At 41.6% G+C, this 18,141-nt stretch overlaps 1 protein-coding gene and 1 non-coding gene across 4 annotated transcripts in view; one reads left to right on the top strand and one right to left on the bottom strand.

The window, feature by feature from the left end:
* SERINC5 (serine incorporator 5) overlaps nucleotides 1–18,141 on the bottom strand; it is an 86,905-nt gene that overhangs the window by 12,275 nt on the left and 56,489 nt on the right. For 2 of the 3 annotated variants that reach the window (XM_057740358.1, XM_057740376.1), the window contains exons 3-8: nucleotides 15,228–15,406; nucleotides 14,674–14,756; nucleotides 12,811–12,904; nucleotides 6,856–7,067; nucleotides 5,216–5,329; nucleotides 2,859–2,985 (exon numbers count right to left, since the gene is read on the bottom strand). In XM_057740358.1, the coding sequence (XP_057596341.1) occupies nucleotides 2,859–2,985; nucleotides 5,216–5,329; nucleotides 6,856–7,067; nucleotides 12,811–12,904; nucleotides 14,674–14,756; nucleotides 15,228–15,406 (809 nt within the window). The remainder of the gene's footprint in view (nucleotides 1–2,858; nucleotides 2,986–5,215; nucleotides 5,330–6,855; nucleotides 7,068–12,810; nucleotides 12,905–14,673; nucleotides 14,757–15,227; nucleotides 15,407–18,141) is intronic. The other variant, XM_057740365.1, reaches the window with a different exon arrangement.
* Nucleotides 11,212–11,284, top strand: TRNAG-UCC (transfer RNA glycine (anticodon UCC)). Its single transcript has one exon. It is a non-coding gene; the product is annotated as a tRNA-Gly (tRNA).

Genomic DNA, 18,141 nt, shown 5'->3' with positions numbered 1-18,141 from the left:
ATCTCTAGGCAACGTGCCCAGACTTTCCTATTGGAGACCACAGATTCTGCCCCTGACAAACCGATAGGGCCCTTGAGAGAACCCAGGACTATTCTCAGCCTTGGTGTAATCAAGTTCAACCATGTTCCCAGTGTACTGTATAGCTGGTGACTCAGCTCCCAGAGGAACCCAGAGCTGGTGGGAAGGGGCCCTCAACATGCCCCTGATGCCGACACAAGGAGATTTCTAGCTGGAAGGTTAGGGAGGAACAGGATTCCCAAAATATACTCCCCCCTTCTTAAATAAAGCAGTAGGTCCAGGACACCCCCAAAGAACAGATAACCCTCTTTGACGTGCCAACTTTTCTTCATTTAAACCAATCTCTCCAATGCCATCTTACCAATCTTCTACCTATTTCCATATGGTCTGCCATATTGCTGTGAATATCCCATTTTGAACTAGCAAGTTGTTTGACCTTTATTAAAGAGCCTTCATCCAGCCGACTGTTCCACCTAAGTGAAAAAGGACCTCACTCCAAGTCATCCCGGGGGGAAAAAATGACTACGAACCTGTCTCTCCCAATACTCCAGCAAAGGAGCTGTAAGGAGAAGTTTCCTGAACTGGGGGAGAAATATAGGAGTAGTCTCCACATCCCAGTTTTCCTTATATGTACAATAAGGGAACTGAACTTTTCTTGGGGGGGCAGGGAGGGGTGGCGCACAGCTTGTGGGATCTTAGTTCCAACCAAGGATCGACCCTGGGCCCTCGGCAGTGAAAGCGCAGCGTCTAATCACCGCCACCTCCGTGCAGCAGCGCTGATCCCTGAGCAATCAACTGCCATCACCAGGTGGTGTGCGCGTGCCACGCGTGACATCAACACCCCAGAGCTGCCTGGATCCCCCCCATCTCCGCTCGGTGTGGCCGCTGTTTTGTCTCCTCGTTCCCTTGGGCACTATGGGTTTGCAGTTTGATCGCCAGCATTCCGTAACGTTTGTTACTGGCATTTAGACAGATGTTAAGGAGCAGCTGTCAGCTTTGAAAGGTGTTATCTTCTGGGAATATCAGACTAGACCTTACCAACCTCAACTACAGTGCCTCTGAATTCCAAAAGGGGCAACGGTTTTATTCATCATTTCTCACTCAAGGGCGGCAGTGAAAATCTAACACGGTGGAAATTCCAAACCACAAACCAACACCGCTGGTGGCAGTTCTATCAGCACATTAAATGGCATTTTTTTCCATCTCTTCCACTGATGGGCCTATAGCAAATCTAAGCCCTATTTTATCTAAGGGCACAAACATTTTTTATCAGGTGGGATTAGGCATCAGCAACTCACAAAAACATATGATTTTATTCTATCAAATATCTTTACAGCTTTTTTCCCGCGATAATACAAACAAAAGAAACACTAGCTCATTGTAAAAAAAAAAAATCCAGAAAAAAAAAAAAGTTTTGCCTAATACCACCACTCTTACAAGCTTGGTTTATCTCCTTCCAGGAGTTTTTCTACATGTGTAAATTCAATTTTATTCTAAAAATGGAATATTCTACAAGTACATTTATAGTTTAATAACCTGCTTTCCCCTCACTAGATTTGCCAATATTTTTTTTACATACCGATACAGAAAAAATGTGAGCGACAAATCATAAAAATAGCCATGCTGCTGACATTTCTCCCCAAAGCCCAACAATAACAGACTCAGGAAGGAAAAACTTACTTAAGAAAGGAAGGGCTGAGAATCAGGATTAAAATGTGGGTGGCCTTTATGGTTTTCCTGAGAACATTCATTGATGAGGGGCCGAATCAGTGAACAAGTATGGAATTAATAAAAATGCAAGGCCAGAAAGTGGTTGCCACGGTCCTTTCTGCTGCAGCCAGGAGAGGCTGTCACTACGTCACAGACAGGCTGAGAGTCGACACTGCACGCATCTGAAAGCTTGATGCATGACTGTGAACACGTGCTTTATAAAACTCAGTTCTCCTGTCTTCGTCTACGTCTGTGTCGGCTGGTTACTCTCTATGGCATTAGGGGGTGTTAGAAGCTCTATGAGAAAACACCAACGTGCTCAGAGAGACATTCTATTTATACAAGCTATCACCCCCAGGATGGTTCAGTTTCGGCCAGAGGAAGACTGCCATTGCCTGTGACTAGTTGAAATTTTTAGATACTGAAATATGACAAATGAAACGTAAAACACAGGAGTAAAACCTAAACATGAGAGAGTTACTGTCAAAGGGAAGCTTGATTATCAGTGAAATATGTACCTGGAATAAGAAACTTATCATTCCTATCCTTTACTTTTCTCCCTTTGACATCTTTTACAGATTTTAAAGGTGGAATAAACCCCACCCCGTGCATCTGATACACAACCTGCTTATGTATCACATCTACTTTTGGAGGAATGACTTCGCCTCCTTAAGAGCAATGTGGCTTTTAGCATAAAAGAAAAGGGATGTTTCCTGTCTTTCCTGGACCAAGCACAAAATGACTGTGTATGGAGTACTTTGTACTCTTTCTATCAACAAGAGAACAAATGGTTTTCCGTTGGAGTAGAAAGTTGCCAAAACATTCTGGCACATACCACCTCTTCCTCACTTTGTGCTCCCTTACCCTCAAAAATGCTTTAGCAAGTAACACTCAACCCTCTTTTAAAGGATTCCAAGTGCCATATATATTTATTTAAATGCAAGTTAGGCAAATGAAGTCCAAACACCTAGATTTCATGCTGTGATACCACCTTTTCACTTCAGGCTACATTTTCCCTCTTCCTCAGATGGTATTTACTTGGCTGCCTCACACCGCTAAAACTTATTTAAATTTTCCTCTTGTACTTTTAAAGCCTGCAAAGATGGCTTCACGTAACTCCTGAAACTTACCATGAATATAAGATGCACGCACACAAGAGAGTGGTACCCAGTCCAGCAACCAAGTTTTTGTCCCTGTACAGGTCCTGACCAAAGTCAGGCACACAGATGGTGACGTTCTTCCCGTGTTCATCTAGAACTTGTGAAGAAAAGAGAAAGGAATCACAGCCAAATCAGAAAAGCCCGCTGTAACTCAGGGATGCATTCACTTTGGGAAAATTCAGGCAGCGCACAATAGTGAAGACTCAGTACTGGGAATTTCTCTACCATCCATCTCGACTCAGACTAGATCATTGCTACTGTCCCACCTAGGCAGCCTCTAAGGACAAGACCCTCGGGTGCCAGCTTAGTGCTAAAGGGGTCTTCAGTCCCAGGACTTTCTAAGAACCATGCTCTTTTTCAGTATTATTGAAACAACAGTAAAAAGTAAAAACTTAGATCATTTTTCAGTTGACTGGGCAGCAGATAGCATGCAGATAACTGAGAGCATCTTCTGTGTCTATCCACCCTGGAGGAGTTGTCGAGACTATTCAACAGCCTAACAGGAACCTGCAGGAACTGCCGTCTGGCCGACAGCCTCCCACCCAGGTGAGAAGTCATTTTACTGTGGTAACAGGATGGTCGTGACTTCTTTCAGGCTGTAACCTGGGAACTTCCTCAAGTGGTCTGGAGTTTTAAAAAATTATGAGAGGCTACATAACAAAGATTGCTATCATATTACCATGACTAGTCATTTCCCTTTTTTTTTTTAAGCTCTCTATTGGAATATAATTGCTTTACACTCTTGTAGTCGTTTACTTTTTATCTAACACAGAGTCTTCAATTTTGAACACTCAAGCTGGGTCTGTTTGCCAACTCTGCCCAAAAATAAGGAACATAAACATAAAATAACAGGCTAGAAACCATTTTACAAACATGCACATTCTAAGAGTTTGAAGCTGGACTAAAAGTGTTCCTGGTGCTCCCGCCTGAAACTGTAAACTTAACAGCGTGTGCTGTGGTTTAAGGAATCTTTACTCTTAGGCCAATGAAAATTTTCTTTACAAAACTGACCAAAATATGAACTTTGCTGTTTAAGCAGTACCACCCAAAATTAAAAATAAAAGTTTTTTTCTGTATTTAAGTGATACCTGCCATTAAAAAGAAAAATGTTGTAACCAAAAACCCCATTGAGTTAAAACCAGAAATTAATACATAGTCAAAACACTCATAAAAGTCTTAAATAGACTAGATTTAAATAACCTTAGAGTCAAGATGGAGCTTTTTTTAAAAAAAAAAAAAATTCTATCCAGGATAAACTATACTTAATATAAGACCTACAATTATATTCACATTGTACTATAAATAGCTATAAAGGCAATGCCCATACACAGTACATACGTATGCTAAAATTTTCAAATTATCTTTGCATTTGTTTTCTAAATTTAAAAAAGGAAAACAACTTCAATTTTCTATTCTAGAGAAAAAAGTACATGTATTTAACCTGATGTATATGAGATAAAATGTACCCAAAGATACACACTTATGTGTACATTATATATACTTCTGTGTACATGAGTATACATTTATATATCACAAAAGTGGTAACAATGATGAAATATAATGAGTTTGGAAATCAAAATAAGAAAATTTGGTCCTTTACTGGGTAAGCTCAGGGGCTCATATAATAACTTATAATAGTGCTTTCATAGTTCTCAAATATTCATTGCAACCACTCTACAAGAATAAGAGGTACCCTTTATATAGCACCTACTACATGCCAGGAACTGTACACACACACAGACACACACACACACACACACACACACACTCACTGTATTTTTCAAAACCACCCTATAAAAGAGGAATCTTATTTATCTTCTTAAAATAATTAAAATTCTTATTTTAAAGGTGAGATATCTAGGAAGAGAAAAGTAAGTAACTTTATACAAGTTACTTAAGTGGCAGAATCACTCCCATGCTCTTTCTACTCTCTCTGTTACAGTCAGAGAAATGATCACCTAAAGAAAAGTAAATTAACAACTGTCTAAAAATAATTTTAAAAAATAGAGCAAAAAAATTTCTTGAATATTTTTGATTATTTCTTGAATATTTGAGTATCTCTGAGCAGGAAAATGCAGATTAGGCCTAAAAGCAAACTCAATAGCCCTCCTTAGTTCACGTCCTGTACAGCAGACAGACTCAGGAGAAGGAAGTTTTCATGTTCATATCACGTGCTGAGGATGTTATTTAGTGAAGAAGTCCAGATCATCTATTTTGATGTATTGCATCCCTGATACTTAAATGACAGCTCATGGAGACACAGTCCTCGCTCCACAGAAGACAATATTCATCCTGCAATCACAGACTCCCTAACAAGACCAGCTTACCTACTTCTACAGGTTTGCTGGACAGAGCTGAGAATGTGAGATACGTGACGTAGCAGCTGATGAGACCCGACTGCAGTAATCCAGAGTGCGGCTGTCCTGTAGAATGACAAGAGACTGTTTTAAATCAATGATGAGAAAGCAAATGTGCCTAAAAAAATAGGTCTCCCCCAAATGATATCCCTTGAACTTGGAGCCCACCCTTAAAGGTAAGAAGAGGTACGTAATGTGTTTCTCAGATAACACTAAAATACTTTTGGGGCGGGAAGGAGTGATACACTGAACCTATCTGCTGTTTTAGAGATGCCAAGTTCTGCCAAGTTCTTTCCCAACACGTTACTTTCATAATAACTACAGCTGTACAGAAACATACTGCCTGGTCTCCCTGAGGCTCATAATGTTAGTTCTTAAATCACAAAATCTCCAAAGAAAATTTACCATCGTTATTTGTGAGATCACATAGCTTAGTGGAGTAAATGATGGATTTTATAGGGAGGGCCTGGATTCCAGATTTTACAAGGCCATCAGACACTCACAGTCCATGACAGTGGGAAAAAGCTCTTATCTGTCAATGGACAAAAAAACCTTGGGAATACCAGAGTTGGTCCAAGCCAAAGAAGAAGGCTGTGGGACTCAGCATTCATTGGGAAAAGGGTTTCAATGTTACAATATTTAAACTATTTGGATGGTTGAGAGTAACCAATATGTGATAAAAGGGATTTATCCTTAATTTTCAACCACCTGCAGACATAAGGGGTTTAATTTTACCCAGTCTTCCCCCTGATTAAATTTATTTCCAGAATTATAATTATTAAGTTATAATGACCAATAAAGGTTAAAAAAAATAGGCCCTTTTATAGTGTTGCTCTTTGGCATGGGAATCAGACTCAACAATTAATGGCATTAAACCAAATATTTCAAAATATTATAACTATTTCAAAAGGTAGGATTTAACCCAAAGAACATTTTAATCTGAATACTAATAATGTTTTAGGAAATTCTTAACTGATCAATTAAAGGAACTGGGGGAAGTTCAATTTCAATAATGAACGTCCGTCATCTCCTTCTTTTGGCTTTGAAACAACCATTAGCAAGATCAGGCTCATAGGTTTCTGTTGACTTTGCTAAGGACTGGGATCTGAGAAAAGTTAGCTCCCGGGGGCCAGCTGCTGGCTGAGCTGGGGTTGGATTTGCTGCTTCCTGACTCTGGGACCTTGCTGTCCCTGATTTGTGGTCCACAGGGGTCTCACGTGAAAGATGAGCCCCAAAACAGCTCCTTCCGGAGCCTTCTCATTCACTCAAGTTTTACAGAGATTACAGGGAAGAGCTAAATATCCGCTGAAGGCATTTTCCATTGAAAGCCTCCTTGCAGTCCGTTATTTACTAATGGCAACATCTATCTCCTTATTTATTGATTTCATTACACTCAAATCTTTGACACGAGGCAGGCATGACTATCACATTCAACCCAGTGTGGGATATGAAGAGGATACTGGAGTCCCACCATTCCTATTGCTGAGCCACCCACGGTGAATTAAGCAATGATCATACTTTCCAAAATGAGGGGGTGGGGGGTGAGTAGAACATCTGCTTAAATACATTGTAATATGAATAAGAAAGAATGGAAAAAAAACAGTGCTTACGATTCTGGACAGAGGGTGAGATGGCTACCACTGAAATAAGCAGACACAGGCCTCCGTTGACCCCCAGGAGGATTTTATTTTCCACGCAGCCATCTTTCTGTGTATAAAACACTGCCATCAAAATCAAGCCTCCCGTGGCGATGGAGTACATGATGAGGGTCACCAGGGACAGAGAGGCATACCACAGCTTGTTGCTGGCTGTGCCTGCGGTCCTGTTTCTCCAGGAAGTGGAGAAGAGGAAGGGGAGAAAACACAGGTCAATTGATTCTCCCAAAGCATCTACCATCCCTCAGGCATTATTAGCTAATGCTCCCAGGCCCCAGGCCATCGTAATGAGTTATCCAGAGGACCTATCATTTTACCAGCTAGAAGCTAGAAGGTACAGGTAAATATGCAAAAACCTCTTGGCTCAAGCTTAGAATTTTTTCTAAACACGGAAAAAATTCCGTCTTTGACATCAACTAAAGTGAATACACCACAGACTTTATTCTAGCGTCCCCATTCTGGATGTCAATTCCTCTGGGACAGGTTTTGGCGGTATTAAAAAGTGGCTCCTTGCTGGAGTTCTCTTTGGGGAGAGGAGAGGAGCAGGGAGAGAAAGACAGCGGTCAAGAGCAACTGCAGTTCTTTAATCTCCCCCCAGCTCCACCCCTAATGCGAAGAATGGGATTGCCATGTTCTGAAGGTGGGAAGATCATAGAAGAGCAGGTTTGGGGATGGAGGTTTGAATATTGGGAAGTTAACCTGAACCTGCCAAGTTGGACATGCTGACTAGACCTCCAAGTGGAGACACTGCCAGTTGGATAATATAAGCCTGGAGTTGAGGGGAAAGGTTAGGCTTGAAGATTTAACCTTGGGAATCTAAGCATAAACTGTTAAGCAAGTCCTTCTTAGACTAATAACACAGCCCAAGAGACAGCTGGACCCCACCTACACACTGTGCAGCAGTGTTCACCTTTTTCTACATTATCTGTTTTCTCTCCCTGCCATCGATTACCATTGGCTCTTTCCTTTCTCTAGTCTCATTTTCTCTTCAATCTGCTGTGTGCGCCTTCTCTGTTAGAATAACTCCGTGGTCACTGGAGCGCTTGGCTTGGTTTCAGGAATATGAGGGTCCTTATCATGTTGGCCTTTCCTCCCTGTCTTGTCTCTGGCTGCAGCAACTTCTTCACCATCGAAACACTGTAGCTGGGTTGCTTGAATACTTCCAGCTTTGGGAAGACATTAAGCGAATTGCTTCCTCTGTGAAGGTTTGTGAGAACGTGGTTACCAAGGGCAGTGGAATCCTAAGGCAGATGACGGTGACTCGGTCCATCCCCTTGCTCTGTCTTCATTTAGCGTCGATAAGCACGCTTTTCTTTGTTCTGAACAATTTCTGTAGATTGTTAAACCACCGCATTTCTCCCAACCCTTTATTAATGTTTATATAAACTAGAGAGCACATTAACCTCCTCTTTTAGATTCTTTATTATAAATCCCATTAAAATTTTTACTCTTTTCCCAGCTGATTTTATTTTTCACTTTTTTGGGGGTGGGGGGGTGGGGGGGTGGGCTGTGCGGCGCGGCTTGCAGGATCTTAGTTCCCTAACCAGGAATCGAGCCCAGGACCCTGGCAGTGAGAGCGCCGAGTCCTAACCACTGGACTACCAGGGAATTCCTCTCTTCACTTTTTTTAAATGTCAGACTTTGTCCCTTACCTGGATCATCTCCCACTAGTCTCCTTACTTACACCTATAACCCCCCTCTCATCTTTTCTCAATTTAAAATGTGCATTAGATTCTGTCCCTCTAGCGCCCTTCCATCTGCCACAACGGCCCCAGAAGCCCTTCATGATCTGGCCCAGGACCATCTCTGATTTCATCTCTTGCACCCTTCCCTCACCACCGGGGTCCAGCCACAGCGGATGTCCCTTTTTTCCTTAAACAAGCCAGCACAGTCCTGCCTTAGGGTGTCCCCAGCTTCCTTCTCCCTCACGCCTTATCATGAACGCCTTTCCTGCCTTGCTTGCCCCAACTCCCACATCCTGCTTTCTTTTTCTCCAGAGCACTTTTTACCATTGAATGTATTACTTATCTGCTTGATAATAAGTTGATTATCTAACCCCCTTCCACCCCAGAATGTAAGCTCCACAGAGCAGGGCACTGTTGTGCTCACTGCTGCCCTCCTACTGCCAAGTGCCTGGTAAAGCACAGGGGCTTAACGAATGTTGGTGTGAGGGCCGTCGACTGTTAGAGAGTAACTTGATGCAGCAATGGTGGCAGAGTGGCTGAGGCGCCTGCTGCTCCAGACTCAGCCAGTCCTCCTGATGACATCTTCAACAGACAGCCCGAATAAGTGCCGTGACTTATTTGTCATCATAATCTCGGGGCCTGGCACACAGGTAAGACTCCCAAAATTGTGAATCAATGCTCAATGAGAAGCACGTGGATGAAGATTAGAAAAGGACCAGGCAGCACGGCAGAGGGTATGGGCACAGAAGCAAGTGGGTTATCAGGTTAAGAAAGGTGGCTGGGCTCAGGCTTCAGGTGAGGGTTAGGAGTAAAAAAAAAAAAAAAAACCCAACAAATGTGAATTTAAAATCTAGAAAATGGGTCTTCATTAAAAACACCGAAATATACTGTTTATTTTCTGTGATTTCAGTCTTGATATAGAATTGACGCTTCAAGTCACAAAAACTGACCTAGAAAGTGTTAAAAACAAGACAACAGACTCAAAATGGAGTCACTTATGCTAAGCCCCACATCACCAAACCAACACAGCTTACGGTTTCAGCTCTCCCAGAAATGGAATCTTAAATCAGTCAATCAGGAATTCCCTGATCAGCACTAGTTAGGTCACCTGACTGGTATACCCCTGCCATCCCCTAAAGGTAAGTGACCTCCCAATAACCAACCTGCCTTTCTGCCTTGTACAACTTCCTTGTCCCTGCTCCCTTCTGTCTATAAAAGTCTTTTATTTTGTACAGTTTCTCTGAGCTCCTTTCTATCTGCTAGATGGGAGGGTGCCCAATTTGAATTAATTTTTTGCTCAAACTCTTAAAAAATTTTTAATATGCCTCAGTTTATCTTTTAATAAAAGAACAAAACACATTAAACATCATCCAACCAACAGCATTTTTCAGGTGTGAAAACTGAGGTCAGAGGGGCCAAGTTATGTGCCTCAAGTAAAATAGCCAGAGAGCCAGAGGCATTAAAATCTGCAGCCTCCTGGTGTCCAGGCCCACAGTCTTTATATCCCTACTGCCTTTGGGAACTTACCCTTCTCAAGATCTTTACAAAAGGAGAAAAACAAAGGAAAAGGGAAGAAAAATTTTGGTTGTTCTATGAAGAGTGATACGAGTATTATATTTTCTAGACTAACCTTGTAAGCAAGAATCTGTTAAAAAACACACCAAAAAAAGACCCCTAAATTAGACGAATTTACATAAAAATAACAATATTTGCACATTTCCTAGCTTAAACCTAATTTTAGGCAGACCAACTGACTGTGGCTCTGTGGACAAAAGGGATTTTGTTGGGATACTGGCCTCAAAGCTGGGACAACAGCAACATCAATTGTTGCAAAGCTCTTAAGTCATTCCTATTGGGTGGTTTCTGGGAAGTTTTTAAAGCAATCAAACTCTTCCAAAATGCCTGTTAAAACTTGGCATTGATAATTAGTCCCAGAAAATGGCTTCAGAATCAAAACATTCAAGTCAGAGTAAAGAAGCACAAGTATTCTCTAGAGAACATACTATTTAATGGGCAAATCAGGCACGCAGTATCAAAAATATTAATATTTTACCATGAAGTTCCTTATTCAAAGTTTATTTGCAAAAATTTTAGAAAAAGTTTAGGGTGATGTATTTATTTTGTCTAATAAAAAATTCAGAATGAAAGTACATTAAGAATCATCAGGCAATTCCCTGGTGGCCCAGTGGTTAGGATTCTGTGCTCTCACTGCCGAGGGCCCAGGTTACATCCCTGGTCTGGGAACTAAAAATCCCACAGGCCACATGGTGTGCACCCTCCTCCCCCCACCTCACCCCCTAAAAAAAAGAGACAGAGAGAAAAAAAATCAATGGAAAGAATGATATTTAATCAATTAAAATGCATTTTCAACTTATTGTGCATGTATCTCCTGCACAATTGAGAAAACGGTCACATAAAACTATAGTCAACCATTTGACTTATCTTTAGGAAAATTTTGCTGCCTCAAAACAAGATCTAGTAGAAACCCAAACATACAAGGTTACAGGGATGACTCAAAATGCAGTACAGCATGCAATAATAAACTTATATATGTACTCCTATTACTTACATAGGTACTCAGACCTAAAAATCTGTATTATCATAGAGATTAAAATTTGAGGGGACTTCCCTGGTGGTCCAGTGGTTAAGACTCTGCACTTCCAATGCAGGGGACACAGGTTCAATCCCTGGTCAGGGAACTAAGATCCCACACACATGCTGTGCATCACAGCCAAAAAAAAAAAAAAAAAGGTATTTGAAAAAATACCACAACATGCCTGTAATGCTACATGTATGACTATTCAATGTGCTGCAAACATTTTTTTATTTACTTTTTAAAATATTTTTATTTATTTGGCTGCATTGGGTCTTCATCACGGCACGTGGGATTTTCACTGTGGAGTGGGCTTCTCTAGCTGCGGCGCATGGGCTTCTCTAGTTGCGGCGCACGGGCTTCTCTAGTTGTGGTGCGCAGGCTTAGCTGCCCTTTGGCATGTGGGATCTTAGTTCCCCGACCAGAGATCGAACCCGTGTCCCCTGCATTGGAAGGTGGATTCTTAACCACTGGACCACTAGGGAAGTCTCTATAAACATTTTTAAACTGGCATTTGGGTGCTTACTCCAATATTTACCAAATAATAAAATGATTAACACTAGCTTTTCACTCAGGCATCTCATGATTTGATCTTTAAAAACCAAACCAAAACTACTTCCACTACTACCAAGCTGAGGAATATAATCAGGATGAAAAGTGTTTTGAGAGAATTTGGACAGTACATTTTGTTTTGTCCAAAATAAAAAATAAAATTCACATTCACATAGAACTTTCACATCCCCCCGCTCCCCCACACAGTATAAAATAATGTGATGCCTTCAAGGTCTACAAAATTACAAAAACCTTACTGGATATAGTAGGCAGTTATTTTCATTCATATTTTATAAGCAAAGTAAGACAGAGTACTTAAGAGCTTTGCCAAAAGTCACAAAGAGAGTCAACTTGGCCTTAGTGCTGAAGGAGCTGGACCCTCATCTAGCTGTCATTTCCTCAATGTGGCTCAGCAAGGAAGAAAACAAGCCATTAATAGTTCGGCATTTCCCATGTATTCTAGGATGTGAATTCTATTTCCAAGGCACTTAAAAAGGGTCTGTATTTTTTTTTTTAAGTCAGGGTGGCTTTCTAAGGTAGCACAACAGATCTTCCTAATGAAGGGGCCCTTTCCCTCTTAGGCAGTTGAGAAAGAACAAAAATTTCTTTTAAAAAGGAAAGAACTATTCCATGAAATATTCTTTGCAGAAAATGAACCTCCAGCTCCAAAGCACTTTTTTCCTTTTAATCTCCTAAGGATGGGAACCTAAGATAAAGCCTTCTCAAATTTTCAGCCACTAACACAAACACGGAGCCGGGGCTGTGAGGTGCCAGCAGTGGGGTCAAGTGTGGCTAAGTCTTAGAGCCCAAATGAGAGGGTACAGGGAAAAGAGAGCCAAAAAATGAAAAATGCAGTGGACAAAGGAAAGGTAGAAAGCAGAGAAAAACAGTATGGGAGAGGAGTAAATGAAGAGGTCCAAAGAGCAGGAGGGAAGGGAGAGAAACAGCAAAAATTGTTTTTGATGTAAGCAGACTGCTAATCCCTGGCAATACAACTCAGGGGAGAGCTTCTACCAACATGGGGCACTTTCTCTGAGACAGAGAGTGAGCTCACTGGAAGCTCTCCATAAAGGCACATACCAGTTCTTGTTCCATTTATGTGCAAACTCCACAAGCAAGAGGAGCTGGATGCCTATGAAGAGGAAGCCTCCAACGGCTCCCACATAGCGCCAGGCTGTAAAAAAAGACCATTGGAAAGAGATGAGGAGATTGTCCCAAGTGTTTAACTCAAAAGAGAGTAAGGACTACAGTTAATTTTTACTGCAGGCTCCCTGTACACATTTAATTCCCACAACCCTACAAGGTGGGTACTACTATTACACCCACTTTACAGATGAGAAAAACTGAGAGTCTACGTAAGCTGACCAGGTCCCATAGCCAGTAAAGGGTGTGGTTGGGATGTGAACACAGGCAACCTGGTACCACAGCATCCAAGTTTCACCTCTGTGTTATAAATAAATGCTAGATATCCGAACAGATGCAGCAATTCATAAAATCAACAACAACCCCCAATTTAAAAGTAAAATCACACACTACCAGAAAAACCAAGGATTCAAATTTTACTGGCTAGAGACCCACCAATGTCCAGTGAGGAAATGAGGTTCAAACTGGGGGCCATGGACTCAGGTTCTACTTCTAGCTGGGCCACAAAGAAGCTCAAACTGTGGATGAGCACATCACATCTCTGGGTTATCTATAAAACGACCGAGCTGTGCTAGAGGACGGATAGCTAAGTCTCATCCCATTCTAAGTATATTGTCCTAATGTATACAGGGACCTCGGTGGGGACTAGATAACTAGTTACCAGTATTTTAGGTAAAAAGACAACTTAGATACAACTTCCTTAAGGACTACATAAAACTAGGCTGGACCCTGATATGTGGCTATTTGAGGGACTACGGCTGTTCCTTACTCACAATGTGAATATTTTGACTATTTTAATTAGGAAAAGTAAATCCATTTGGGTTTGAACAGTGTTTTGAACCTCTGAAACTCAGGCTTTTTTTTCCTCCCTAGCTCATATGAAGAAGAACCCCTTGTTTCAGCTATGATTGAATGCTTCATATTAAAAAATTTTGGTAGGTTCGATCAGTAAGGAATATAATTCAATGTTATAGTGTCACATAAGGCAAGTTTAGAAATAGCCTGGAGGATGCCTTTCTTTCCTTTTTTTTTTTTTAATAAATTCATTTATTTTTATTGGCTGTGTTGGCTCTTTGTGGCTGTGCGTGGGCTTTCTCTAGTTATAGAGAGTAGGGCTACTCTCTGTTGGGGTGCGCAGGTTTCTCATTGCGGTGGCTTCTCTTGTTTTGGAGCATAGGCTCTAGGTGCACTCGAGCTTCAGTAGTTGTGACTTGCAGGCTCTAGAGTGAAGGCTCAGTAGTTGTGGCTCACGGGCTTAGCTGCTCCGCAGCATGTGGGATCTTCCGGATCAGGGATCGAATCCATGTCCCCTGCATTGGCAGGCGGATTCTTAACCACTGCGTCATGAGGGAAGCCCCATGGAGGATGCCTTTCTTACCCCAGTATAGCTGTAGCAGATTTAAAGCTGCCAAGAAGCCCTGGGTTTGTGTGCAGTGCTCAGAAAGAACAAGGTCTCTTCTCCCTGGGTCACGCTGACATGCTAAACGAGTTCTCGAACAAGTTTTAAGTGCCTCATTTTCCCTCAGGCCAATAACCTTAATTTCAATTCTTCAAGGAACAGAGCAACTAAAGGTCCTCTCATCCCTCCGAGGGAGGGAGACGTTGAGGTTGGGGAGGGACAGAAAGTAGAGAGGTGGGTGAAGTGTGGGCAGATGAGGCAGGATTTTTTTTGTTTGTTTTTTGAGTTACAAGAAAGTTAGTAATCTAAACTATCAAAAGCACCATGGACTACACTTTTGAAAAAGTGTATAAAGTGGGTAAAGACACAATAAATAGATATCCCCAATACCCCATTTGTACCATTCAGAAAGGTCTCCTGATCTGGAATGAAGAAGGCTCCTGAGCACATGGCCCCCAACAGCAGAAGTTTAAAGAACCAAAAGCTGGAGGGGAAAAAAAAAAAAAAAGAGGAAATGTATTTAAATGGTATTCAAGGAAGGACAAAAGACCTCTTAGAAGGTAAGCGTGTCAATTCACGATTCTGTTCTCTCCAAATGGAGGGGAACTAATTAAGTAACTGGATGGAGACTGCCTTTTCCCATAATTAGACAGACTCGGCCTCTGATTGTGCAAAACCATTTTGTTGCAGGGGTGAAAATGACCTGGGGGAAGGTCTTGGTATAAGAAATAAACTCTATTTCTACTGCAGGTCTCATGACCGCACCAGGTGTTACAAATAGAATCCCAGTTCTTGGGCCACTGTGTAGTGACAAGTGTTAAGTTCCACCTTCCCTAAAATCAGTGTCAACAATTTCAACTAGAGGAAAGCAGTCAGAGGGTTGGATGAGTAGAGAAGGTCCTGGAATGTTGCTCTGAATATAAGGGAGGAAGAAATGGTCCCCACGAAGACTCACCCGTTGTGAATGTAGGCTCTACAGCTTTTACTGTTGTTGATATTCAAGGTCAGGAGGCAGAATATAAAGAAGAAACAGGCCATTCCAAAACAGACTCTGTACACCGCAGAATACCCCACCAGCTTCTCACAGGTGTCACCAGCTTTAATGCCTTTACAAATATCTTCAAAAAAAGGGATCTGAAGACAAAAAGTAATTTGTTAAAACTAGGTAAAGAAGGGCTACCATGGAGTGTTCTTTCAGCCTACAAGTTAAAATCCAATGTGAAATACACCATGTGCAGAGAGAAATTAAGACTGAGAAGTCTCTCTTCCAAAGAACTTTTTCTTTCTCTAAGTCGTTTTTAAAGTTATAGTGCTTATAACATGCCACTCCGCCTTCACTTGCTCCTAATGAATTCTGAAATCCAGCATCAGAATTTTTTAAAATTATACTTATAATACATGGGTATATTTTTATTTACTTATTTATTTAGGTAGGCTGCGCTGGGTCTTAGTTGCAGCATGTGGGATCTTTAGTTGTGGCATGCAGGCTCTTTAGTTGCAGCATGCGAGCTTCTTAGTTGCAGCATGCATGTAGGATCTAGTTTCCCGCACCAGGGATTGAACCTGGGCCCCCTGCAGTGGGAGCGCAGAGTCTTACCCACTGAACCACCAGGTAAGACCCATGGGTATATTTTTCTTGAAATGCATAAATACAGAGAATAATTTCACATAAGCCATTATTTATATAGGATAAGCTCCTGACCTGGAAATGAAATCAATGGGTCAAGTAGTATCTACATCTTAAAATTTCAAGAGATAAAGTCACATCACACCTTTAAAGGCTGCATTTATATCCCACCAGTAATATTTGAGACTGCTCACGTTCCCAACCTGACCACCCAATTTAAAGGTTAAAAACCACTATCTTGTTTCAATGTCCATCTTTCTCATTACTAGTAAGGTTCACATCTTTTCTTAAATTTATGGCTACCTGTATTATTCTGTGAATTGGCAGTTAATTGGATTTTTTCTTGATCCACTGGAACTCTTTATTAACGGACCTTAATCTTCTGATAAATGTTGACAATGGTTTACTCTAGTACAATTAGAAGGTTTTAATGCACTTTACCAGAATAATTAAAATCTTACATTATGAGAATAAGCAACATGTTTCTATTAACGTCAGAAGATAAAGACTATTTTATTGAAATGTCACTGTTAGAAAAAAAAAGGAAGAAAAACTTGCTTCCTACCAACATCAAAGCCGAACACTCTTCAGAACAGAAAATAAGTTAAAAATCATATTACAGCCTTTACTCACAAGACAAAAAAAAAAACCCAGGGGAAAAAAATGACACAAAGCTAGAGGTAAAACTGAAGTATGATAATTTAGTTTCTTCTCCAGAAAAGATCCTAAAGAGACAATAACAACGGAGGTTATTGAGATTTCCATAAACAGAAGGAAGACTGAAGTTCATCTTCCTCCAGGAGGAGTCCCTCCCTCAGAAGAGACCTGCAATCCTTACTGCACCTGAATCTCAAACATGCTTTTCCACACAAGTTTCAGAGCCTCTAGCAGGAAATAAAAGCTGCACCCATGTGAGTGGTACCAGTAATAAGGAAGTAATATTGCTTTGAATCTGTAAAAGGAGGCACCTCACCACCTCACTTATTCTGTTTTATTCACATGGGATTTATTGCTCTATAGCATTCATTCAACTCTTTTTTCCCCCTCCCTCCTCTGTTCCACTCTATCAGCAAAGCTAATCCCTGCCACACACCGCCCCCCACACTCCCACTCCCACTGTAATACATGCATGTCAGCATCCCTTTCATCTACACCAGCCCATCTTTCCTGGTCAGACTCTTCTCCACCGCCCTACCCACACCCACTTCTCTCTTCCTCTCAAATCAGTTCAAGAATGCTACCGCCAGCAGGCCTGAGAGCCTATCCCATCATCCCCCACAAATCCCCCTCCCCCAAAACCCCTGTTTCCTGCCAGAGGCCCTTAGGCTCATCAGAGGGTGATTGTGTGGCACTGCACATTTCTTCCAAAATAAAAGTAGGCAGACAGCCCCCTGCTCCAAATACTGAGCCCTGCTTTATGCTCTGTGGGTGACTTAGTCATTTAGTCTTCAGTACATTGTGAATATTTTTAGGCAAAGAACCTCCACGTTGAACAAGCTGGCAGGATTTAGCAAGGAGAATTTGCTCTGATTAAATATTTGCTGTTCCAAGCTCCATCCTAGTTTTAGAAAAAGAAAACATACATCACACACAGATTCCACACTGTGGGGTGAAGGGGACGGGCCTGCTAAGGGTGTTACCTCTTAAGTCTGACTCTGGGCATCCAAGGACACCGCATCTGTGTCGGTTCTGTGCAGACTCGAGGGCAAGGGGTGTCCTCCCACCCCTCAAGAAACCAAACTCAAAGCCACAAATTATCAGTGAGAATAAACAGTTCATGTGGACTTCTAACCCTACCTCTACTAACTTGGCAAATTACACACTTTCGCTGCGCCTGAGTTTCCCTATCTGTACAAGGAAATATTACTGCCTTTCATCTCATGAAGTTGCCCTGAGAATTAAATCAGTGAATCCTTGTTTAAAATGCTCATCACAGTTCCTAATCCATGGTGGCCATGAAGTAAAACTCCTTAATTCTAACGTATTATCTATTTCATAAAAAGAACTTTTCAGGGAGGGAGCTGGGCACATTACATGAACCTCTGATTGCTGGATGCATTCTTTTTTTTTTTTTTCAATCTATCTGTCTAGCTGCGCCACGCGAAATATCTTCACTGCCAAGTGCACGATCTTTTGTTTTTAGCTGCGGCATGCAGGAACTTTAGTTGCAGCATGCAGGATCTAGTTCCCTGACCAGGGATCCAACCCGGCTCCCTGCACTGGCAGCGTGGAGTCTTAGCCA

This window comes from Hippopotamus amphibius, chromosome 1 (assembly GCF_030028045.1).
Source record: "Hippopotamus amphibius kiboko isolate mHipAmp2 chromosome 1, mHipAmp2.hap2, whole genome shotgun sequence".
NCBI classification, from domain to species: domain Eukaryota; kingdom Metazoa; phylum Chordata; class Mammalia; order Artiodactyla; family Hippopotamidae; genus Hippopotamus; species Hippopotamus amphibius.
Note: the sequence above shows the minus strand (reverse complement) of the source record. Positions and strands in the feature narration are given on the sequence as shown.